The sequence below is a fragment of the Littorina saxatilis genome, linkage group LG4 (assembly GCF_037325665.1).
Source record: "Littorina saxatilis isolate snail1 linkage group LG4, US_GU_Lsax_2.0, whole genome shotgun sequence".
Classification (NCBI taxonomy): Eukaryota; Metazoa; Mollusca; class Gastropoda; order Littorinimorpha; family Littorinidae; genus Littorina; species Littorina saxatilis.
Window position 1 is genome coordinate 25624364 of NC_090248.1, and position 25000 is coordinate 25649363.

Below are 25000 nucleotides of genomic sequence, written 5' to 3' on the forward strand. Positions count from 1 at the left end.
AGAGGCACGCCGCCGGAAATCCGTCACCATCAACACCTGTCGTGGAGGAGATGTGACCTACCCCTTCCATCCCCAGCTTCAGCCACTCCCCTCTTCGATCTCACACCCCCCCCCCCGACCCCCTCTCCTCCCGTTCCCTCCATTACCCAGCTGTTAAATCTATTCCGTTCATGTCCTGTGCATTTGTCAATACTTTCCGAAAAGTTACTTGCACGAGTCTCAATTTGACAATTGCCCGAGTTGTGCCCCTTGCACCAGTCTTCGACGCTGATCTCTAAATAAATGTTACATCTGAATGGTCTTCGCTTATGTTGTTTTAGTAAAGTCTTTGTAAAGGAATTAAGTTACAATCATCATGCAAACATAAGCAAAAATGTATTACTGGTGCAATCCTAGAGCGTTGAGCAGATCAAAAGTTATGTTCTGCAAGACGTTATGAGTTGTGTCCCCTGCACTGATCTTAGTGCTTCAGGTTTTAAGTATATATAAAAAAAGATTTACATAAGAATGTATATGCAAACATAAAAAAAATTGTTTCGCTCACACATAGAGGTGAGTATATTTCAAGAGCTTAGTTCTGCGCGAAGTTTAAATAGTTTCTGTTTGGGGATTTGTAAAATGGCGTGCTCAGAAGTGGGGTTCTCGCAATTTCGATATGTGACACGCCTGCGCACTGCACACTAAAACTGGTAAAACATGTGTTTGTTCATACAATCCATAAAGCTCGTCGTTTCAAAGCTTCATCAAAAATAGCAATATTGAGTTAACTGGTGTCACCCATGTTCATTCGTTCTTTTATTATGGGGGCGAGGACGCCCCCATTCTATACGGATAGTTTCGAGGTTGACCATGGGCAGCGCCATTTTGTTGTGAAATACGTCATCAGTTTGTGTACACAGGAAGTTGTGACATCCGTCACCCTATGGGAGGGGTGACGTCAAAATTGTTCATCTGTAGAAAGTTGTGAAATCCGTCACCCTATGGGAGGGGTGACGTCAAAATTGGTCATCACAGAGTTGTGTAACACAGGAAGTTGTGAAATACGTCACCCTATGGGAGGGGTGACGTCAAAATTGTTCAACAAAAACATGTTATGTCGCATTGTGCAGGGTCAACTGCAACAAACTCAAACCGAGCCATTCATACCTAGCTGTATTTGAGTGACTTATATACCCGACATTTTTATTTCTTATTTTTAGCACAGGTGTAGGAAAAATCATGAACCAAAATGTTATTTATTTTCTAATTTAACATTTTTTTTACAAATATGACCATGGTCTTTTAAACATACAGTGACATTAAACATTGTTATGTTAAAAAAAAGAAAAAAGAAAAAAAGCTTTTGTGCACAAATCAGAAAATACATTGTACATTTTACCTACAGGCCAAACCGTGAGTGTCTGTGGCAAAGCCCGACCCAGGAAATTGCACTGATTTTATATTTAGATCAGAGAGAAATTGTCAAGAACAGGCGCTTGCATTTGGATGTGTCCAATGATAGTAGGTTTGGTTGTGATCAATCAGAATAATGTAGGAATAAAAATGTATGACAGTTTAGTATGATGACATGTAATTCACATATGCTGAAATATGATATTATACATCATGTAATATTATTATGGCTGTTGCCATGACCATGAAACCCAACAAAGGTTTAATGTAATGTAATTCAAAATACCAAAACCGAGCACCTATTAATCTCGTCTTTGCGCGTGAAGATTGAGGCCGTCTGCCAGTAGCGGTTAGGTCATACAGTGGAACCCCTCTCTAGCGACCTTTAAAATGTTGACAAAAATCGGTCCTTGTGGAGGGGGGTCCTTACAGAGGGAGGGGGGCGGAGTCAGGGGGCCACAAAGAAAGTCAGATTTAAAAAAAAAAAGAAAACAGAGAAGTTTGAGTTGCTGACGACCGTTCTCTCTGAAAGCAAACTGCTTCGATTTCATGTTTGTCCTTGGTGTCCACCAGTTCTGGTGCATGTACTACCCTGGCCAAGTTTCCTCTCAAGACATCAAAGAGACCGCCCCAGTATACTCTACAGCCTCTGGGCGAACCACCTCTCATAGCTAAAACTGGGTCAATGACCCCTGGGAAGAAGGTCAGTGTCTATAAAAATTTTACTCCTAGGCCTGCGGCCAGGGGGGGGGGGAGTATACCGGTACCATTTGAGAATCAGACCAAATGAGAATTGAACCATTTGAGAACATCCTTTTTTTTCAATCACTACATCGAAGGCCTGCGGCCCGGGGTTCACATGGGTTGGTTTGTTTGTTTGTTTCAAACCCACACCCATATACACACATTTCCCATTTAAACCATTTGTCGGCCCCCTGTCGATATTTATCGACTAAGTTCCTTGTTATGAGTATTATGATTATGTGTGTGTGTGTGTGTGTGTGTGTGTGTGTGTGTGTGTGTGTGTGTGTGTGTGTGTGTGTGTGAGTGTGTGTGTGTGTGTGACTGCAGTCAATGACATGACATTGCACAACATATGTACAGTTGTATCAAGCGTCTTTTGTCTTCAATCGCTTATACTTTTTGCATTTAGTCAAGGTTTTTTAAAAATTGTTATCGTATGTGTGAAGTTGGGACAACACAATGTTCTGTGATGAATAATGACATTTCTCTCTGAGCTTATTATTGGTCTGTTATGGATGTCAATGTATCACGAAAGTATTTTCCAGATGTGTGAGCTTTATTAATATGATTGGTATTGTTGACAAAGGGTTGTTTGCATTCAGATGTTCAATGTGTGTGTGTGTGTGTGTGTGTGTGTGTGTGTGTGTGTGTGTTTGTGTGTGTATGTGGGTGTGTTTGTGTGGGTGTATTGTGTGTGTGTGGGGGTGTATGTGGGTGTGTGTGTGTGAGTGTGTGTGTATGTGTGTGTGTGTGTGTGTGTGTGTGTGTGTGTGTGTGTGTGTGTGCGTTCGTATGTCAGTCTGTCTGTGTGTGTATGTCTGTCTGTACACGTATGCTTTGTCATGTGTACAAAATACCCGTCACATAGCAATCAAGGGAGTCGCAGGGACTGATACACAATAACACGGAGATGGCCGACGCATAGACAACAGCTTTACGTCAACGATTGACACAAAGTTAATTAAGATACCCACAGTCGTCATTAACAAGTGGAAAATCTATATTAGTCATAAGCTTAAAATCCAATAAGCGTACAGTCCATATCAACCACCAGGTGCTGCGTACCGTTTGCAGTCTTATGAAGACAGCTCTCTGAAGCGATCAGGATTTGGCACATTTGTTTTATGCTTTATGCTTTTTTTCGGCTAAGATTTTATCCTTTTGGTCTTTATTGTCCTTAAGAAATGACCTGGAACAATGTGCATCAACAAGGGAATGAAATAACCAAAAGAAGCAAATCCGAGTTACTTCTACTCTCCTCAACAAAACAAGAAATTCCTCCGAGGTAGGAAAAACACCCCCGTTGGTCAAAGGGAAATAACCATTCTCACTGCCACCAACTGAGAAGGTTATTTCCCTTTGACCATTAATATGTCCCGCTATAAGTCCTTGTAGAATCTTAATCCACCAATAACTCCCTAACCGTGTGTTTGACTGGTCCCAATTATTGTAAGGACCGTCTCGGGAATGTATAGAACCTGTTCACCAAGTTTGGTGACGATCGGTCCGTTCATTCTTGAGATCTATATGCGAACACAAACACACACCCAAACAAACAAACAAACACATCGAGCGAAACCTATACACACCCCTATACCGGGGGTGTAATAAACTACAGACACGAAAACACATCCTGCGTCAGAAATTACGAAAGTGCATGGTGATTTCAAGGTTTGTGCAAAGCCACGATTTTCTCGGGTAGCATAGGCAACATTGCGGCTTCAACACGCATGTCACACGAAGATTGTCTTTCAATCTCCTTATTGATAGTAAGCAAGTTATATGTCAACTAGCAGACCAATATTCCTTAGAAAGACTGGTAGAATCCGAGGCTTGGACTTCCAAATCCCTGACTTGATGAGAGGTGAGGGGAATTCTTACGCCATACCAAAGGCTCACAAAAGCCAGGGAGAACAATGTATTGAATTCTCTGAATGGGGAAGGGTGGCAGGGATTGTTTTTTTGAACACGTGGTCAGATTGAGGCAAGGAAAGGATAATAGAGGATACGACTAGAAGAAGGCAAGGTCAGATAGAATTAAAGTTGTTACAATCTGCTGCATACATTACGAGCAGTAATTAAGTGTCCACATAAAATGAACCATTACGGAGTGATAATCAATGCACACGTCTCACAGTGCTTAAAGGTACGGTACTTCCCGCGTACGTGATCATGCTCAGGTATGCTCATGCTCTCATATGTAATAAGAGCATACCATTGGACAGATGAGCTCAGTGGCATAGTGGAGAAGACGCCGGCCTCCCAAGCGTAAGGTCGCGGGTTCGAATCCCGGCTGCGCCTGATGGGTTAAGGGTGAAGATTTTTCCGATCTCCCAGGTCATATTATGTGCAGACCTGCTAGTGACTTACCCCCCTTCGTGTGTACACGTGCGCACGGAAAAAACAAGTCGCGTAAGGCGAAATAATAACATTTAGTCAAGCTGTCGAACTCACAGAATAAAACTGAACGCCCTGCTTTTTTCACCAAGACCACATACTCGTAGTTTCGTCAGTCCACCGCTCGTAGCAAAGGCAGTGAAATCGACAAGCCATGCAGAATAGTGCGGTAGGGGTCGCGCTGAGCAGGATAAAACGCTTTTCTGTATGTCTATTCTTTTTAGCTTACTGAGTTTGTTTTTAATCCAAACATATCATATCTATATGTTTTTGGAATCAGGGACCAACAAGGAATAAGATGAAATTGTTTTTAAATCGATTTCGGAAAATTAATTTTAATCATAATTTTCATATTTTTAATTTTCAGAGCTTGTTTGTAATCCAAATATAACATATGTATATGACTTTGGAATCAGAAATGACGAAGAATAAAATGAAATTATTTTTGGATCGTTTAATAAACAAATTATGTTATTTACAAGTTTCCGATTTTTAATGACCAAACTCATTCCTTAGTTTTTAAGCCACCAAGCTGAAATGCAATACCAAAGTCCGGCCTTTGTCGAAGATTGCTTTGCCAAAATTTCAATCAATTTGATTGAAAAATGAGGGTGTGACAGTGCCGCCTCAACTTTTACAAAAAGCCGGATATGACGTCATCAAAGGTATTTATCGAAAAAAGAAAAAAAGTCCGGGGATATCATTCCCAGGAACTCTCATGTCAAATTTCATTAAGATCGGTCCAGTAGTTTAGTCTGAATCGCTCTACACACACACACGCACAGACAGACAGACAGACAGACAGACAGACAGACAGACAGACAGACAGACACACACACACACACACACACACACACACACATACACACACACACACACACACATACACCACGACCCTCGTCTCGATTCCCCCTCTATGTTAAAACATTTAGTCAAAACTTGACTAAATGTAAATACTGTAAGCCATGTGTCATAGAAACATGAAAATACCCAACATGCATCCCCTGAGAGCGGCTTGTGGCTGCGTAAACACCGTCATACACCTAAAAACCATTGGAGTTGAAGCCCATGAATGGAGGGGGACGGAAGGGCAAACACCAACAATCTACAGTGTGGTTGAATTCTGCGCAGAGTGAGATTCGTTATGCTGAACTGATTTTGCAAGATGCCATTTAAGAAATTATTTCGACACAAAGTTCGCACTCTGCACAAAAAGCAGTAAATCTGTAGATTGTTTGGTATCTTCTTCTTCTTCGGTCATGGGCTGAAACTTCCACTTTCACTCATCTTTTTGCACAAGTGGAGTTTCACGTGTATGACCGTTTTTACCCCGCCATGTAGGCAGCCATACGCCGTTTTCGGAGCATGCATGCATGCTTGGTGTTTTCGTCTTTCTATAACCCACCGAACCTCTGACATGGATTACGGTATCTTTTCAGTGCGCCATAATGATTGGTCTTGTGCTTGTGTGTACACGCGAAGGGGCGGGGGTGGGGGGGGGGGGTGGGGGTGGGTGTGTGGGGGGGGGGGGGGGGGGGGGCGTTGGCGGGGGTTTGGGGGGGGGGGGGGGTCAGGCACCAGCATGTCTGCACATAAGTTGACCTGGGAGATCGGACAATTCTCCACCCTTAATCCTCCAGGCGCCGCCGGGATTCGAACCAACGACCTTCCGCTTGGTATAGGCCGGCGACTTATCCAACAGGCCATTGCGCCCGTCATGTTTGGAATTTTGTGTGTGGTATGTGTCCAACCTGAAAAAGTTGCTCTTATCCCGTGGCAATAAACATGATCGTTTCCACGAGCAGGACTGTACATTTAATACATAAAAGCTGTCCGTTTGTAAGGCCTAAAAAAAAAATAGGTGTGGTTACGGTAACCCGACCTACCCTATTTTTGGGGGCCGACCCTATAACTTTTTATTACATTTGTCAAAAAAATACACACAAAAACAAGTAAACGAGTGCAGAAAACGCAATGAAAGCGAAAGCGCCCGAGTCGCACACTTATTTCCCTGTCAAGTAGGTTTAATTTGTACACATTAGAAAAAAAGTTAAAAAACAAAACAAAGTGATTGCCTACCTTCCTACCCTATTTTTTTGGGCTATGTTACCGTAACCACACCTATTATTTTTTTTGGCCTAAAAGACAGAAGAGTATAGAAAATAACCTTCGTCTCAATATACTGCGTGGTTCATAGCAAGGTCTGACATAAACCGGGAACTGCTAATTGCATCAGGATCAATCGGAGGCCGAAAATCAATCCACGCCGATAAAAAACACCACGTGTATGATTGCTGTGTGGACTAATTAACATGCAAAAAAAGCCAACAGCTTTGCTAACAAGCCCTTGTCTGGTCCTTTTGTGTTGACAGCAGGCCTGCATGCAAGTTTGTTTGATTCAAGTGGATTTTGAATTTCACAAAACGATGAATTGAAGAATTCGTCGAGCAGGGGAAATTGAAGGTTTTGTGAACTTCAAAATCTGAAGGAACAAGGGTGCTAAAAGGTAAAGGATTGTGTTATTTCTTTGACTGACTGAAGCGATAGTTTCTGTGTTTCAACAGATCAATGACTCGTAATACATTTTACCATTGATTGTATCAATACGTAATACGATTCGAACACACATTTTATTGCGAACAAGTGGACATTCGCTTGGTGTCCATGACTGTACATTCTTTCTGAACATATATGTAACGAAACGGTTGACGATAATTTTATTCGTTAGACATGCGGTCAACTGACGACATGGCAACACTTGGCTAGTTGTTACGTTTTTTCCATGCTGGTCAAACACGCATGGTCCAATGTAGAAGTAGTTCTTGAAATGGCGGTTGGCAAAAAAACCCCAACAATTGGGGATCTTATGTGTGACAAGCCTTTCTTTTGTTGTAGTTTTTGTTAGAAGAAAGTTAACTGTCACAAACAATGCTGAAAATGTTTACCAGCGGCAAACTTTCAAGGATTCAATTGGCGGCCATTTCTGATTTACATTTAAGTAAGAATAATGGTATCATTATACACTGTATTGTGGTGGGTGTTCACACAGTTTTCGTGACTCGCATGTTAGGACTCGGTTAGAATGTTTAGGATCATTTACGAGCTTTGTCTAAACAAAAACATAATACACATTCGCTTTTAGGGTCTTATCTTTTGGCATTTAATCAATTTTGACCAAAATGTTTTCACATTTACCGGGAATCGAAACGAGGTAATAGTGATGGTGTGTGTGTGTGTGTGTGTGTGTGTGTGTGTGGTGTGTGTGTGTGTGTGTGTGTGTGTATGTGTGTGCTTGTGCGTGTATGCGTGTGTCCGTGTGTGCGAATGTGTGTTTAGACCAGTTCCAGGAAACATACTGGAGAGATGTTTATGAAATGTTACATGTGCATTCTTCTGGGTGATATCCCCGCACGTTTTTTTTCCATTCTTTTCATTATTTGGATAAATGTCTTCGATGACGTCATATCCGGCTCTTTGCAACAGTTGAGGCCGCAATGTGGTGACCTAATTTTTAAGCAAATTGATTGAAACTTTGGTTGAACATTCTGTGACTCAATCCGGACTGTGGGATTGTATTTCAGCTCGGAAGATAACAAATGAATTCATTAGTATGTTCATGACAGTTGTCATTACAACCGAATTTCTACTAACAAATTTAAAAATTGATTGCATTTTATTCCTTATCAATTTCTGAATCCGAAAATATATGGATATGTTATGTTTACTCTGAAAATGTGCTCATAATTACAGCTTACCATGCTCGCACAAAGAACAATGCTGTACAGTTAAAAATGAATTCATGTAAATAAGCAAGAGAACAAGAACAAGAACAAGAATTTATTCCTCCATATAGCATAACAGCCGTTGGTATTTGTTCTGTTTATTGAATTTGTATTTGTATTTGATTTTGTATTTTGATTTTGAGCTGTTTTTTAACCATAAATTAAACTAATTTAAACAAAGCTTTATTCAATTTAAATATCGAGACATTATATACAATATATATATACAATATCTGGCATTAAGGTTTCGTACTCAACGAATGTATGGATAAAATAGGCAATTTTTTTTTAATTTCAAAAAAACACCAAAAAACAAAAACAAAAAACAACCTTTTTTTGGGGGGGAGATTTTACTTAATAAACTGATTGACTGTTTTATATTTTGTATAACATAGATATATAATGTATACTTAATATAATATATAATGAGCTGTTATTGATATTATAAGATCGTAAAATAAAGCATCTCCGTTTGTAAGCCCTAATATCTCATTGAAAAAAAAGCTGATTCCCAAAAAAAAGAAGAAAAAGAAAGAAAAAAAAAAAAAAAAAAAAGGAAAAAAAAAAGAAAGAAAAAAAAAGAAAAAAAAAAGAAAGGAAAAAAAAAAGAAAAAAAAAAGAAAAAAGGATTCGTACTCAAGCATATAGCTTTAACGAGAGATGTATTATTTTATGTCACCTGTTTATAGCTTTAAATAGCTGCAGAGAGAGAGAGAGAGAGAGAGAGAGAGAGAGAGAGAGAGAGAGAGAGAGAGAGAGAGAGAGAGAGAGAGAGAGAGAGAGAGAGAGAGAGAGAGAGAGAGAGAGAGAGAGAGAGAGAGAGAGAGAGAGAGAGAGAGAGAGAGATTATGATTATTTGATGTCGCAAATGTTGACACACCGCAGACACAACAGCATTGATTAATACATTCTTGTCCATTTATGTACTGTAAGAATTCGCGCCAAAAGTAAATGTTAAATGTACTGTGCCACAGATTAATGTACAGTTAAACATACAGATACCAAGTCACAAAGTGTGTCATATAATGTAATTGTTTACGAAAAAAAAAAAAAAAAAAAAAAAAAGCATGTTCTTATTCCGTGAAAAGCCTGTACAGATTTTTGGTATGTGTTCCAAGTAAAAGTATGCTCTAATTCAAACCAAAAAAAAAAAAAAAAAAAGAGAGAGAGAGAGAGAGAGAGAGAGAGAGAGAGAGAGAGAGAGAGAGAGAGAGAGAGGGGGGGGGGGGGGGGGGGGGGGGAGAAGGAGGGAGGCAGCTCACATTGGTTTTGTACATCTTTGACAGTTTTTTAATTTTTCTTTCTCGTATTGGCGAATCCAAGGTAAAACATAATAGAAGTAAACGTTCAATTCCACATGGACAGATCAAAATGAGGGTTCACCTACGCGGAGTGGTAATCGGGGTGGGCATACTGCTGTCCGTCGTCCTCATCGTCTCGCTCTTCAACGCCTTCGACGCGCCCCCTGGGGGGAGCAAGAAGGCACGCAGTCGGCACGCGCTCAGCATGGAGGTTGACGGCGACGACGACGACGTGGACGATATGGAGGGAGCCAGCCCCAGGTCGAGAAAAACTGCCCCCAAAGCCCATAACAGGCATGGTCCTCCCTCTCCTCTTCCTCCTCCTTTTCTTCCTCTTTTTGCGGTTGTTCAAGCGCATTTTTTAATTTTAATTGTTTTTTTTTTTTGGGGGGGGGGGGGGGCACACCTTCCAATGTTGAGAGTTAAGAATTAAAAAAAATCGTACAAGAAAAAAAAACAAAAGAAAAAAATGCAGAAAACTTCTCTAGCGCACTGATTTTGGTTGGGGGAGGGGGGGGGGGGGGGGGTTAATGGCTAAGAAGGGCAGCTAGCTCACAGTGCGTTTATACATCTTTGACCGTTTTTGAACTTTGAACAAAAATTGGTTCTGCTGAAAAAGTTCAATCTATTTATTTCTACTCTCGTCAAATGCAACAGGTGACAACTGATGCGCTAGACCAATCGCTGTCTGTACCCTTTTCGTAAAGTGTTCTTGTTGTGTTTGAGATTTGTTGGGATTGTTTTGATATGTTTACAGTTATGTTTTTTTGTCTCTGACTAGTTTTTTTTGTCTCTGACTAGTTTTTTTCTCTGGGTGTTTGGCAGACCATCGCTAATTCCATTTCTCCATTTCTCCCTTTTGGTGACATTCTCACGTCTGTTTCTTTTTTTACTGGCAAAAGGTGACCAACCTGAAATTGTGACAGAAAACTGTCTTCTTGTTACTTCTCTTCTAGGTTCGTGCCTACACTCATTTATTACCCCGCCCCCACACCCTCTATTCAATCTCATACCTTTTTACATTATTTTAGTCAAGTTTTGACCAAATGTTTTAACATAAAGGGGGATCGAGACGAGGGTCGTGGTGTATGTGTGTGTGTGTGTGTGTGTGTGTGTGTGTGTGTGTGTGTGTGTGTGTGTGTGTGTGTGTGTGTCTGTGTGTCTGTGCGTGTGTGTGTGTAGAGCGATTGAGAGTAAACTACTGGACCGATCTTTATGAAATTTTACATGAGAGTTCCTGGGTATAATATCCCCAGATGTTTTTTTCATTTTTTCGATAAATGTCTTTGATGACGTCATATCCGGCTTTTTGTAAAAGTTGAGGCGGCACTGTCACACCCTCATCTTTTAATAAAATTGATTGAAATTTTGGCCAAGCAATCTTCGACAAAGGCCAGACTTTGGTATTGCATTTCAGCTTTGAGGCTTAAAATTAATTAATGACTTTGTTCATTAAAAATCTGAAAATTGTCATCAAAATTATTTTTTATCAAACGATTCAAAAGTACGTTCATCTTATTCTTCATCATTTTCTGATTCCAAAAACATATAAATATGTTATATTTGGATAAAAAAAAACAAGCTCTGAAAATTAAAAATATAAAAATTATTATTAAAATAAATTTTCCGAAATCGATTTAAAAACAATTCCATCTTATTCCTGGTCGGTTCCTGATTCCAAAAACATATAGATATGATATGTTTGGATTAAAAGCACGCTCAGAAAGTTAAAACGAAGACAGGTGCAGTAAAGCGTGCTATGCACCACAGCGCAACCACTACGTACCGCGCTAAACAGGCTCGTCGATTTCACTGCGTTTTGCACGAGCGGCGGACTACGGTCATTGTGAAAAAATGCAGTGCGTTCAGTTTCATTCCGTGAGTTCCACAGCTTGACTAAATGTAGTAATTTCGCCTTACGCGACTTGTTTTCTCTGTGTCCTGACTAATTATCTTTCCTTTCTCTTTTCTTTTCTTTCTCTTTTTCTATTCTTTCTTTCTTTTAAGTTCAGGAAGCATGCAGTTGTGTTGTATTATAGATGTTCGATGTTAGATGTTCTGGCTAGGTATCTTCTTGCAGGGGAAACACCCATGGACATTTTTCTTCTTTCCTTCATTTTCTCTATTTTTTCTTTCCCCTTGTCCCTCTACATGACAATCCCATCCCCCAACCCACCCCTACACCCCAGGTCGGCAAGTGCTAGTAATGCCATTCACTTTTCCAATATCTAACAAAGGGATTTCGTCTTTTTATTTGATTAATTTTTGTCGAGCTTGAACTCTGAAATTTGGTGTGTGTGTGTGAATTTGTCAAAAACCTTCACGAGTTTTAGGAATGCAATATACCAACGGATTTCCAGCTCAGGGTAGGGTCAGTCAGTCGCAGTCTTACACACCCCTCTCCTCCTCCCTCCATCTCCCCCCCCGCCACACACACACACACACACACACACACACACACACACACACACACACACACACACACACACACAAAATATCATCGGACGCAAGATACAGTTACATTTCTGCAAGCTTCAAACCTTCTTCAAGTCATGCCATGAACTAGATGGTTGACTGTCTGAACACACAAACACAAAATTCATTTTAACACTTCTTCAACACACGAAGGCTACAACATTAAAAGCCTTCAGACAGTCGAAAGACTTGGTAGCGTGACTACTTCGCTGCACGGTATCCCTAGGGATAGCAGCCCAAATGTCCTTGAGGGAATTCCCAAGAACAATAAATAATACGAAATAGTCAATACTGACCACTCAAGAGACCGACCGAAAGTGGTTGATATGAATAGGGGATCGTCATGAAAAAATGAATTATATTGAAGAAACGCTCGTCTGCGATCCTTCGGAGTGTTCGTTTTGAACAGGTGGTCGCTTACGAGAGGTGTTCGCAAGGGCAAGTTTGACTGTACTAGCAACCCAAAATATATTCTGACAGTATCCAAAATGTTACCCATTTATTTTCTTTATACAGCCGTAGTTCACCGCGCAGCAGTACACGCCTACGACCTCATGGAGGCCCAGGAGCACGCGCAGGAGGCCCTGGAGCTCGCTCGGCAGGGGGCCTAGGTGCGCGTGCAGGAGGCCTGGGAGGGCCGGGTGCACGAGCCGGTGGTCCGGGCGCACGAGCCGGTGGTCCGGGCGCACGAGCCGGTGGTCCGGGCGCAAGAGCCGTTGGTCCGGGTGCTCGAGCCGGTGGCCCGGGTGCACGAGTTGGTGGACCCGGAGCCCGTCCTGGTATGGAGAGAGAGAGAGAAAGAGAGAGAGAGAGAGAGAGAGAGAGAGAGAGAGAGAGAGAGTGAGAGAGAGAGAGAGTGTGTGTGTGTGTGTGTGTGTGTGTGTGTGTGTGTATGTGTGTGTGTGTATGCGTGTGTGCGTGCGTGTGTGCGTGCTTACTTGTGCGTTCTTGCGTGCGTATGTGCGTGCTTACGTGTGTATGCGTGTGAGTGTGTGCGTGTGTGTGTGTATGTGTGTATGTGTGTGTGTGTGCGTGTGTGTGTGTGTGTGTGCGTGTGTGTGTTTGCTTTAAATTTAAAAAAACCCAATTTAACCCACCCAACATGAAATAGATTAAAGACGACCAACATTAATTCATTGAAACATGGCACGTGATTCACACACGTTGTGAAATGTTGTGCAGGCGGACCCGGTGCACGTGCTGGCGGTCCCCGTGCAGGCGGAAGAGCGGGAGGGCCTCCAGGCAGAGGGGGACCACGTGGAGATGCCTTTGACGATGAAGATGAAGAAGATTTTGACCTTGGTATGTATTACAGTTGAACCTCTTTCTTGAATAAAAAAACCAAGAAAGGGAGGTTGTTGGAACGTTTGTTATTGACAAAACTATACATTCACACTGAATATATCGACCCAACGGTCTTTTAAGTGCACAGACAAGCTATTAATAACGAAAACTTATCTGGTTGATTTTTTTCTTCCGCCTACCACGAAGCCGCAAGCGAATCTTTTCTTGAAAACACTCACGTTCCTTGTAGTCCAGGCATCTTAGCCACTTTAGTGAAGGGAACGTTGAAGTGACAATGACTAGGTTTAAAATGTCCCTTATCAGAAAGTTCAACCTCAGTCCTTTGATGTTTATTAAACACATTTTCATATAAAGTTGGCGCTTCATATGGAAAAGTGGCTTTGAAATTGACCCTAATCCTTCTTTGGGCTCTGTAAATGTCGTTTGGGGCTATGGTTGTAAAACGGTATCTACTGGTCACCCCAATGTATAAACTGAAAACTCTTTCTGCACCAGAACACGCAGAAAGGATTGTATCTGCCTGATGTCTGATGCTTTTCAAAATCCCCAACCACTAACACCTTCAAAACGGACATTAACTGACACTGTTGTTTTTCCCTATATAATCCTTACTATTTTTCCGAGACGTCGTCCTGTTGTGTATTTAGCTTGCCACAACCTCATACATGGTCCTAAAAGTTAAAGTTGAAGAAAATACTAAAGATAAATGAACAAGCTGACGCAGTGTCATTCGCACCGTGAATCCCCCCATGGGAACATACTAAAGTCTGGTTCCAAATAGGCTCAATTTCCTTCTATTTCTTTGTATTTCTGCCTCGTAGGGGTAGGGGTGTTCAAACCAAAGGCACCTTTAAACCAAAATTCAAATCACACATCTTACAATACTAAGACACTCAGCAGTGAAAGGGTGTCTGCTGGTAAAATATTCCAAACAATCCTAAAAGTACTTCACTACTAAACGTGCTTTTAAAAAGAGCCGTTATTTTCCCCTCTATAATCAGTATTGTGTTTTCTGCGAACATGTAGTCTATTTAGATGGTTGTCATGTGCACATGAGTTGCTAAAGCGTTTTCAGTTGGGCATATGTCGAAAAGCAAAGAATTAGCCCTTTGAAAACCATCAGAACTGTCACACAAAAATAACATTTACCTATCTCACCAACTGACCAAACATAGGGCTTTTCCTTATGTATTATGTATTGTCGTGTTTTTTGTAGCATACTTGTGAAAACAGCCACCACTGTTGTAAATGATTCTTTAAAGAGCATTATTTCATTTTTACAGTTGAAGGACAACCTGGACTGCCGTATATTACAGCTGTTTTACAATCAGCCAAAATTTTCTTAACAAACGTATGTTAAGAACAACTCCCATAGTGAAATTGAAGGAAAACAAAGTGAAAATCCCCCTGCCATAGAGGAGCTAAAGAATCAACAATAAACGACTGCATGGATAGCTTGATGCACGAATGCATTGCGGACATGTTTGTCTCCAACCAAGAGAAAGTTCCAAAAAATCCCTTTTGTGCTTCTTATTATACAGTGACGTCAAAGACAGCCTTTTCTGCTGTTCATACATTCAGGGGTTATGGTTACACTAAACGACGTAGTTGTAGCCATACTGCCATCCAGATTTATTTTTTCCTTGCGAGCAGTCACAGGGTGTTTGTGCTGTCTGCCAACCGTTAGATGACCCCGCCCAAGTCTGTTAAGGGACCGTTTGACCGTTATAGAACGCGTCTTTTTGATTTTTTGGCACAGTTGGAAACGGTTGATTTTTATCCCTACCATTGTTTCCAAACATTATATAGGAATGTTTTGTGAACAACGGATAATAGCCGCTACTCGCATGTGTAGCAAAAGTGAGCGTACATACTCACCCTGGTCGTCCAGCCGTTGTCCGTTGCCCGTCTTTATCTGTCTGTACTGAACATTACCTTTGGATTTTTCTCGAACGCTATGAAGTGAAGAAACACCAAATGTTGCAAAATGTTGTATGACCCCAAGAGCTCAAAAAAGATACTTGAGAACCTTGACCTTACCTTAAGGTCAAGGTCACAGGGAGAATGAATGTGGTCTAAAAACTGCAAAATTTCACATTGTGCCAGTTTTCTGGAAAACAAATTAAAAACAACGGGCTTAGTTTTGTATGGTATACAAGAAAAAGAAAGCCTTATCTTCTGATACCATTTTGGTTGACCTCGCTTCAATGTCAAGGTCAGAGGAGCCCTTCAAAGTTGAATTGTAGACATATTTTGATGTGAGCTTGCCCCTTTAACTTTACTATGGACGATATCTCTTACAAACTTAAACACTGAGTGGGGCGTTTGTTAGAATTTCATAGTGAGCCACATCTGGTCACATATCGTTAGGGTCAAGGTCACATTGACCCCTATGAAAAATGTGACCAAGCCGGGTAAAGAAATCCATGTGTCTTGGTAAAAAATCTTAACAAAGCAAAGCCCATGCGACTCTCATGCTTGACTTTTGTCTTAAAGTGACCTTGACCTTCAGGTGACCTTGAAGGTGAAGGTCTAACAACTGAAGCTGGCAAGGACATTGTACACTATTAGAACTGGTTTACAGATTTTTCCTACCAAATTACACATGACCTTTGGCCAAGGTCAAGATCATCAAAGGTCACACATCACAAGGCTATCAATTCAAGACATAGGAAGCATAAACATACTTATTGGCACTTTCTACAAAGAGACATTGTCACTTTTAGTGATTCAATTGCCCGTTTCAGTCACATTTCATAAGGGGCAAAGTGACCTTGACCTTGATGATATGTGACTAAATGTGGCTCAATATCAGTATATAACATGTGCCCCACACAATTATGAAGTTTGAAAGATTTTTTTCATAGTTCAGGGTCAAGGTCACTTCAAAACATGTATACAATTCAACTTTGAAGGACTCCTGTGACCTTGACATTGAAGCGAGGTCAACCAAAATGGTATCAGAAGATAAGGCTTTCTTTTTCTTGTATACCATACAAAACTAAGCCCGCTGTTTTTAATTTGTTTTCCAGAAAACTGGCACAATGTGAAATGTTGCAGTTTTTAGACCACATTCATTCTCCCTGTGACCTTGACCTTAAGGTAAGGTCAAGGTTCTCAAGTATCTTTTTTGAGCTCTTGGGGTCATACAACATTTTGCAACATTTGGTGTTTCTTCACTTCATAGCGTTCGAGAAAAATCCAAAGGTAATGATTTGTACAGACAGATGAAGACGGGCAACGGACAACGGCTGGACGACCAGGGTGAGTATGTACGCTCACTTTTGCTACACATGCGAGTAGCGGCTATTATCCGTTGTTCACAAAACATTCCTATATAATGTTTGGAAACAATGGTAGGGATAAAAATCAACCGTTTCCAAATGTGCTAAAAAATCAAAAAGACGCGTTCTATAACGGTCAAACGGTCCCTTAACAGACTTGGGCGGGGTCGTCTGACGGTTGGCAGACAGCACAAACACCCTGTGACTGCTCGCAAGGAAAAAATAAATCTGGATGGCAGTATGGCTACAACTACGTCGTTTAGTGTAACCATAACCCCTGAATGTATGAACAGCAGAAAAGGCTGTCTTTGACGTCACTGTATAATAAGAAGCACAAAAGGGATTTTTTGGAACTTTCTCTTGGTTGGAGACAAACATGTCCGCAATGCATTCGTGCATCAAGCTATCCATGCAGTCGTTTATTGTTGATTCTTTAGCTCCTCTATGGCAGGGGGGTTTTCACTTTGTTTTCCTTCAATTTCACTATGGGAGTTGTTCTTAACATACGTTTGTTAAGAAAATTTTGGCTGATTGTAAAACAGCTGTAATATACGGCAGTCCAGGTTGTCCTTCAACTGTAAAAATGAAATAATGCTCTTTAAAGTATCATTTACAACAGTGGTGGCTGTTTTCACAAGTATGCTACAAAAAACACGACAATACATAATACATAAGGAAAAGCCCTATGTTTGGTCAGTTGGTGAGATAGGTAAATGTTATTTTTGTGTGACAGTTCTGATGGTTTTCAAAGGGCTAATTCTTTGCTTTTCGACATATGCCCAACTGAAAACGCTTTAGCAACTCATGTGCACATGACAACCATCTAAATAGACTACATGTTCGCAGAAAACACAATACTGATTATAGAGGGAAAAATAACGGCTCTTTTTAAAAGCACGTTTAGTAGTGAAGTACTTTTAGGATTGTTTGGAATTTTTTACCAGCAGACACCCTTTCACTGCTGAGTGTCTTAGTATTGTAAGATGTGTGATTTGAATTTTGGTTTAAAGGTGCCTTTGGTTTGAACACCCCTACCCCTACGAGGCAGAAATACAAAGAAATAGAAGGAAATTGAGCCTATTTGGAACCAGACTTTAGTATGTTCCCATGGGGGGATTCACGGTGCGAATGACACTGCGTCAGCTTGTTCATTTATCTTTAGTATTTTCTTCAACTTTAACTTTTAGGACCATGTATGAGGTTGTGGCAAGCTAAATACACAACAGGACGACGTCTCGGAAAAATAGTAAGGATTATATAGGGAAAAACAACAGTGTCAGTTAATGTCCGTTTTGAAGGTGTTAGTGGTTGGGGATTTTGAAAAGCATCAGACATCAGGCAGATACAATCCTTTCTGCGTGTTCTGGTGCAGAAAGAGTTTTCAGTTTATACATTGGGGTGACCAGTAGATACCGTTTTACAACCATAGCCCCAAACGACATTTACAGAGCCCAAAGAAGGATTAGGGTCAATTTCAAAGCCACTTTTCCATATGAAGCGCCAACTTTATATGAAAATGTGTTTAATAAACATCAAAGGACTGAGGTTGAACTTTCTGATAAGGGACATTTTAAACCTAGTCATTGTCACTTCAACGTTGTTCTCTAATATGCTTGGACTATTGTCTGGTAATGCGTGTGGAGAAGGAAACAAGTCGCGTAAGGCGAAATAACATTTAGTCAAGCTGTCGAACTCACAGAATGAAACTGAACGCACTGCTTTTTTCACCAAGACCACATACTCGTCGTTTCGTCAGAACACCGCTCGTGGCAAAGGCAGTGAAAATCAACAAGCCATGCAGAATAGTGCGGTAGTGGTCGCGCTGAGCAGGATAACACGCTTTTCTGTATGTCTATTCTTTTTAGCTTACTGAGTTTGTTTCTAATCCAAACATATCATATGTATATGTTTTTGGAATCAGGGACCGACAAGGAATAAGATAAAATTGTTTTTAAATCGATTTCGGAAAATTAATTTTAATCATAATTTTCATATTTTTAATTTTCAGAGCTTGTTTGTAATCCAAATATGTATATGTTTTTGGAATCAGAAAATAACGAAGAATAAGATGAAATCATTTTTGGATCGTTTAATAAAGAAATAATTTTAATAATAAGTTTCCGACATTTAATGACCAAACTCATTCATTAGTGTTTACGCCACCAAGCTGAAATGCAATACCAAAGTCCGGCCTTTGTCGAAGATTGCTTTGCCAAAATTTCAATCAATTTGATTGAAAAATGAGGATGTGACAGTGCCGCATCAACTTTTACAAAAAGCCGGATATGACGTCATCAAAGGTATTTATCGACACAGTGAAAAAAAGTCCGGGGATATCATTCCCAGGAACTCTCATGTCAAATTTCATAAAGATCGGTCCAGTAGTTTAGTCTGAATCGCTCTACACACACACACGCACAAACTGAACAGACAGACACACAGACAGACAGACACACACACACACACACACACACACACACACACACACACACACACACACACACACACACACACACACATACATACACCACGACCCTCGTCTCAATTCCCCCTCTATGTTAAAACATTTAGTCAAAACTTGACTAAATGTAAAAACGTATACACTGATTGCGTGGTCAAAAAACATAGTCAAACGCTGATCGTGTATACAAGGAAAATAGCCATACACCGAACGCTCACTAATGTTTCTGCTAGTGCTTGTAAACTAAATGTGTCAGCTCTTTCCTAAACATACGGGCCGGTCAGAAAGTAATTGTTGTCAACGGTTTCATCAGACACTGTCGTGTCTGCTCAAACAACTTAACACAACATGATTTCCTTTCCTTGACCAGATGAGCTTGAAACACTTTCAGAGGAAGTGGAGGAGGGGGGGCCACGACCCAGAGGTCGGGCAGGGGGCGCCGCAGCGGGCAGGATGGGGGCACGAGCTGGGCCCGCTGGTGGCAGGGCCCGTGCTCAAGCATTGGACGATGGTAAGTGCTGAATTTTTAATATGCACGTTATGGAGCCCCGGAGAAAGCATAGGCTTTGCTTGTGGGTGGCAGGGCCTGCCTGGGTGGAGCGTTGGGAGATTGTGAGTGCTGAGTTTTCAATATGCACTCTACAGGGCCCTGGAGAAAGCATAGGCTTTGCTTGTGGGTGGCCGGGCCTGGGATCGAGCATTGGGAGATGGTGAGTGCTGAGATTTGAATATGCACTCTATAGGGCCCTTGATAAATTGTTGGTTATTCTGCTGTGGCAGGGCCCGGGGTCGAGCATTTGACGACGATGAGAGCTGAATATTGAACATGCACTTAATAATAATAATAATAAGAACATTTATATAGCGCTAAATCATACAGGGCCGTGGATAAATGTTAGGTTACGCTTGTGGGTGGCAGGGCCTGGGATCGAGTATAAGACGACGATGAGTGTTGAATTTTGAATATGCACTGTATACGGCTCTGGAGAAAGCGTAGGGTATGCTTGTGTGTGTTGTTTGTTTAAAGAAAAGCCCATGAGACGTTCATTTATAACCGTTAATAGTGTATCTGTTCTCATTTCAGATGATGAAGAGCTGCTGTATGGGGGAGCGCCCGGCAGGAAGGCCCCTGGCAAAACGAAGGCTCCCAAAAAAGGACCCAAAGCAAATGCAGATGGTGCAGTGAAGAAACGGAAAAAGAAAGAGTGAGTGGCGTGAGTGGATCACTAGTTGTTTAGTGTTGATTTTTTTTATTTGTAATGATGTATGTATATTATACAGCATAATTGTAGCACGAGTGAGGAAAGCTGTTTTGTCTACTGTTTCTCAAACGCTACATCTCATGCATATTACGTAAGGAATTCAAATTAAATTACATGCAAGAGACAATCCACACCCTCACTCATACAAACGCACGCACACACACACACACACACACACACACACACACACACACACACACACACACACACACACATACACACACACACACACACACACACACACACACACACACACTGACAAAACTAAACCATCACTTCTTAATGTCCATGCCACACAGACCTCCATACCCAGAGTGGTGGAAAACAGCCTTCCAGCGGTCAGCAGTGGCCAGTCTGGAGGAAGAGACAGTTGGGGACCAGCCCTTGTTCCCAGAATGTCCACATTTTGATATGGGCTCTGCACTGACCAAGGTCAAGCGATACGGTTTCGTGGTGAGTTTAATTACCAATGTTTTGTACGTGCATGTGTATTTGTTGTGGTCTTGTGAACGTTGCTGCTGTCACTTTCGTTTACGATAATACAAAAGCTTGTTTTTAATTTTTTTTATTATTATTAGGCCAGGTTTACAGTAAAGCGCAAAAAACGAGGGGGTGGGTATGGGTAGGATGGAGGGATGTTTTTGTAAATTCAGTGAACCATTTTCAAGGCCGTTGGGTCGGTTTATTTCACTTCTAGACGGACAATCAGAAATGTTAGGGTTAACCTTGACCAACTTTGGTGCCATTTCTTTTTGTATTTTTGATGCGTCCATGGCCGACACCTGGCATAAACCCGCGAAGATCAGAATTGTGGTCTGGATAGTCGCTAATGTTATTTTAACCTAATACGTCCAGTAAACTATCGATTGCATGACCGACTAGCTCGTGCATTTATTGATTCAGTCACTACTACTATTAGTTTCATTCTCACACAGTAAACGACTGATCCTTTCTATAAATCAAGTTTCTATCAATCCAGGGGCAAAGACGACCGCTGATGGACAAGGAGTCGAAGAGAGTAATTTTGGTGCTGTGACTATAGGATCGGCATTTTCCAAATAAAGTTGTTGTTGTTGTTGTTGTTGTTGTTGTTGTTGTTGTTGTTGTTGTTGTTGTTGTTGTTGTTGTTGTTGTTGTTGACGTAAGATTTTATGTGTCCAACACCAGCAACCTCCCAACTTCATGCGCAACAGCAAAAACCCTTGCTGGTTCGAATTCAACGGCAAGAAGAACATCCTGAAATGTGTACCCTACTTCTACATCGCTGGGGTTCCCAAGGGCGGGACATCTGACCTCTACCACCGGTTGGCCGGCCACCCGAACGTGCGGAGGGGAGGCGCAGTGAGCTATTTCTGGTGGGACAGACTCCGATACGGCGCAAGCAAATCTCTCAAGTACACCAAGGAAGCAAAGAGAACTTCCGGTAAGTAGGTTTTGAAAATGAGCAATTTTGGTGCCGTGACTAGGATCGGTAATTTTGGAAAGAAGTTTTTGCTTTTGGTTTGTTGTTGTTGTTGTATTGTTTTTTGATGGTAAATCTTGAATAACTATGTTATTGTTACAGTATTTTTGTTGTTGTTGCTGTTACTCATGTCTGCTCTAAATATTATTGCCATCTCTACCTGGTAATCACATCTTTCTTTTCCTGATAGCCAATATGACTTTTATAATGATATCGGTTTATTTTTGTGCACCCCTCTCACCTTTTCAGCATCACGTTTGCTCATGATGTCGTTCAAATGATGTTATCACATTTCTTTCAAAAAGAGGCATTACACTACATTCAAAAGACAGTTATCCAATGTATCAGTATTTTTTCTGATGCACGTATGACGAGTTGTGAATGAAGATTCATACTTCTATAGCTTTGACCTTTTGTTGACAGACCCTGTGCCTTTGAAAGAGTTTGCCAAGTATGTAGTAGGCAGCGATGGTAAGAATGTCACCAAGGAAATCCTCTACTTGGGCAGATCTGAATCTATATTCGGTAAGTTCAAAGTAAATTTGGTGTCAAACTTTGAAATGTGAATATATATGGTTTGATGTGGTAAACAATGTGATATAGTAAACAATGTTGGCGAGCTTGAGTAAAAGTATTACGGTTCTTTTAAAAATTAACTTTCACAGGCAATACCCATTTTGAAATAGGTAGGCGATTTTAATGTTAGAATGTTTTAAAGCAGGCGTGCACAATATTAAAAAGTAGGTCATTTACAATATCGAGTGTACTTTATCAGAGAGAAGGGATGGTGAGGTTTTAATTGTTTTCTCTTTATCTGACTGCCTGCCTTTGTCGGACCCCCCCTCCCCCCCCCCCCCCCCCCCCGCGGGTTAGGGGGAAGAATTTACCCGATGCTCCCCAGCATGTCGTAAGAGGCGACTAACGGATTCTGTTTCTCCTTTTACCCTTGTTAAGTGTTTCTTGTATAGAATATAGTCAATTTTTGTGAAGATTTTAGTCAAGCAGATTGTAAGAAATGTTAAGTCCTTTGTACTGGAAACTTGCATTCTCCCAGTAAGGTAATATATTGTACTACGTTGCAAGCCCCTGGAGCAAATTTTTGATTAGTGCTTTTGTGAACAAGAAACAATTGACAAGTGGCTCTATCCCATCTCCCCCCTTTCCCCGTCGCGATATAACCTTCGTGGTTGAAAACGACGTTAAACACCAAATAAAGAAAGAAAAGAAAGAAATGCCTTTGTCGGTTAATACTCCTCTGTGTGTCGATTTTCTGTATCTCAGTATCATGAGTAAATGTTAACAAGTCGCGTAAGGCGAAAATACAATATTTAGTCAAGTAGCTGTCAAACTCACAGAATGAAACTGAACGCAATGCCATTTTTCAGCAAGACCGTATACTCGTAGCATCGTCAGTCCACCGCTCATGGCAAAGGCAGTGAAATTGACAAGAAGAGCGGGGTAGTAGTTGCGCTAAGAAGGATAGCACGCTTTTCTGTACCTCTCTTTGTTTTAACTTTCTGAGCGTGTTTTTAATCCAAACATATCATATCTATATGTTTTTGGAATCAGGAACCGACAAGGAATAAGATGAAAGTGTTTTTAAATTGATTTGGACAATTTAATTTTGATAATAATTTTTATATATTTAATTTTCAGAGCTTGTTTTTAATCCGAATATAACATATTTATATGTTTTTGGAATCAGCAAATAATGGAGAATAAGATAAACGTAAATTTGGATCGTTTTATAAATTTTTATTTTTTTTTACAATTTTCAGATTTTTAATGACCAAAGTCATTAATTAATTTTTAAGCCACCAAGCTGAAATGCAATACCGAAGTCCGGGCTTCGTCGAAGATTACCTGACCAAAATTTCAACCAATTTGGTTGAAAAATGAGGGCGTGACAGTGCCGCCTCAACTTTCACGAAAAGCCGGATATGACGTCATCAAAGACATTTATCAAAAAAAAGAAAAAAACGTTCGGGGATTTCATACCCAGGAACTCTCATGTCAAATTTCATAAAGATCGGTCCAGTAGTTTAGTCTGAATCGCTCTACACACACACACACACACAGACACACAGACACACACACACACGCACATACACCACGACCCTCGTTTCGATTCCCCCTCGATGTTAAAATATTTAGTCAAAACTTGACTAAATATAAAAAGTGGGCATTATAATCGCCAGGTGTCATGCTTTATTGAATGTACGGAAATGTAAATGTTTGATTGACGGAAACCCGAAATAAGTCATTCTCTCTGACTTAGCTATCTTAATGTGCAAGCATAAAAAATACATGTTTTCACTTGATGCAAACACTCCTCACATCACATTCTTTTTGCGTTCAGGGGATGCGTCGCCCACTTACCTTGTGGAGAATACCCAGTGGGATATTTTCGAGGGCAACGAGGGTTGTTCAGAACCAAGGGTCATCCCTGCATCTTTTATGTACCACATGTTTCCTCAGGCCAAAATTATCATCATCCTTAGAGACCCCATTGAGAGGTAAAGAACGGGTCGTTTCACGGGTTGAATGTGAGTGTGTACTTTGAGTTTGTGTTGGTTTTGTTTTCTTCCTTCGTGACACTTGTAATATTTTGCTTATGTTTTTTTTGCGTGTGAGCTTGGGGATTATGTGAATATGGGGGTGTGGTTAGTGTTTGTGCCTGGTATGTTTATCTCTTGGCCCTTCTTACTTGTATTCTAGTGGTGATGCTAATGTTGTTGTTGTTTTAGTAGTTAAAATTACCCCCCCCCAAAAAAAAAAAAAAAAAAAAAATTGTTTCTTAACTTAAACAGTTTTGTACAGTTTCCTCTCATTCATACCCCAGTATTATGACCGTTTTATTTATATCATAGCATTCCTGTTCGAAAATGAATCTTTGAGTGCGACAAGTAGCTTTTCTTATGTGGCTGAACGTAGTAAAGATGGCTTCAATGCTCTACAGGCTACATTCTTTGCTTCTTTCCCCCTTTCTTGCAGATTGTATTCACGATTTCTGGCCAGCGTTCCATTCGTGGAAGAATACATCAACCACACAGCCTCCTTGTTTCACACCTTTACTGTGCAAGCAGTGCAAAACTACCGTGACTGTTTCTCCAAGACTTCCATCCGACACTGCGC

General features: G+C 40.8%; 2 protein-coding genes across 6 annotated transcripts in view; one reads left to right on the top strand and one right to left on the bottom strand.

Moving 5' to 3' along the window:
- The window catches only part of LOC138965540 (carbohydrate sulfotransferase 15-like), a 23457-nt gene extending 23387 nt beyond the window's left edge, over positions 1 to 70 (bottom strand). The window contains exon 1 of the mRNA XM_070337723.1: positions 1 to 70. This exon is cut by the window's left edge and continues 28 nt beyond it. Within this exon, the coding sequence (XP_070193824.1) occupies positions 1 to 70 (70 nt within the window).
- Positions 71 to 6881: 6811 nt separating this feature from the next.
- Positions 6882 to 25000, top strand: part of LOC138964327 (uncharacterized) — a 21915-nt gene continuing 3796 nt past the window's right edge. The window contains exons 1-11 of one of the 5 annotated variants that reach the window (XM_070336243.1): positions 6882 to 7039; positions 9681 to 9910; positions 12608 to 12870; positions 13274 to 13393; positions 19512 to 19652; positions 20226 to 20346; positions 20703 to 20856; positions 21571 to 21826; positions 22289 to 22390; positions 24225 to 24381; positions 24860 to 25000. The exon at positions 24860 to 25000 is cut by the window's right edge and continues 31 nt beyond it. In XM_070336243.1, coding sequence (XP_070192344.1) covers positions 9687 to 9910; positions 12608 to 12870; positions 13274 to 13393; positions 19512 to 19652; positions 20226 to 20346; positions 20703 to 20856; positions 21571 to 21826; positions 22289 to 22390; positions 24225 to 24381; positions 24860 to 25000 — 1679 coding nt within the window. In that variant the 5' untranslated portion in view covers positions 6882 to 7039; positions 9681 to 9686. The remainder of the gene's footprint in view (positions 7040 to 9680; positions 9911 to 12607; positions 12871 to 13273; positions 13394 to 19511; positions 19653 to 20225; positions 20347 to 20702; positions 20857 to 21570; positions 21827 to 22288; positions 22391 to 24224; positions 24382 to 24859) is intronic. The other 4 variants (XM_070336244.1, XM_070336246.1, XM_070336245.1 and 1 more) reach the window with 4 other exon arrangements.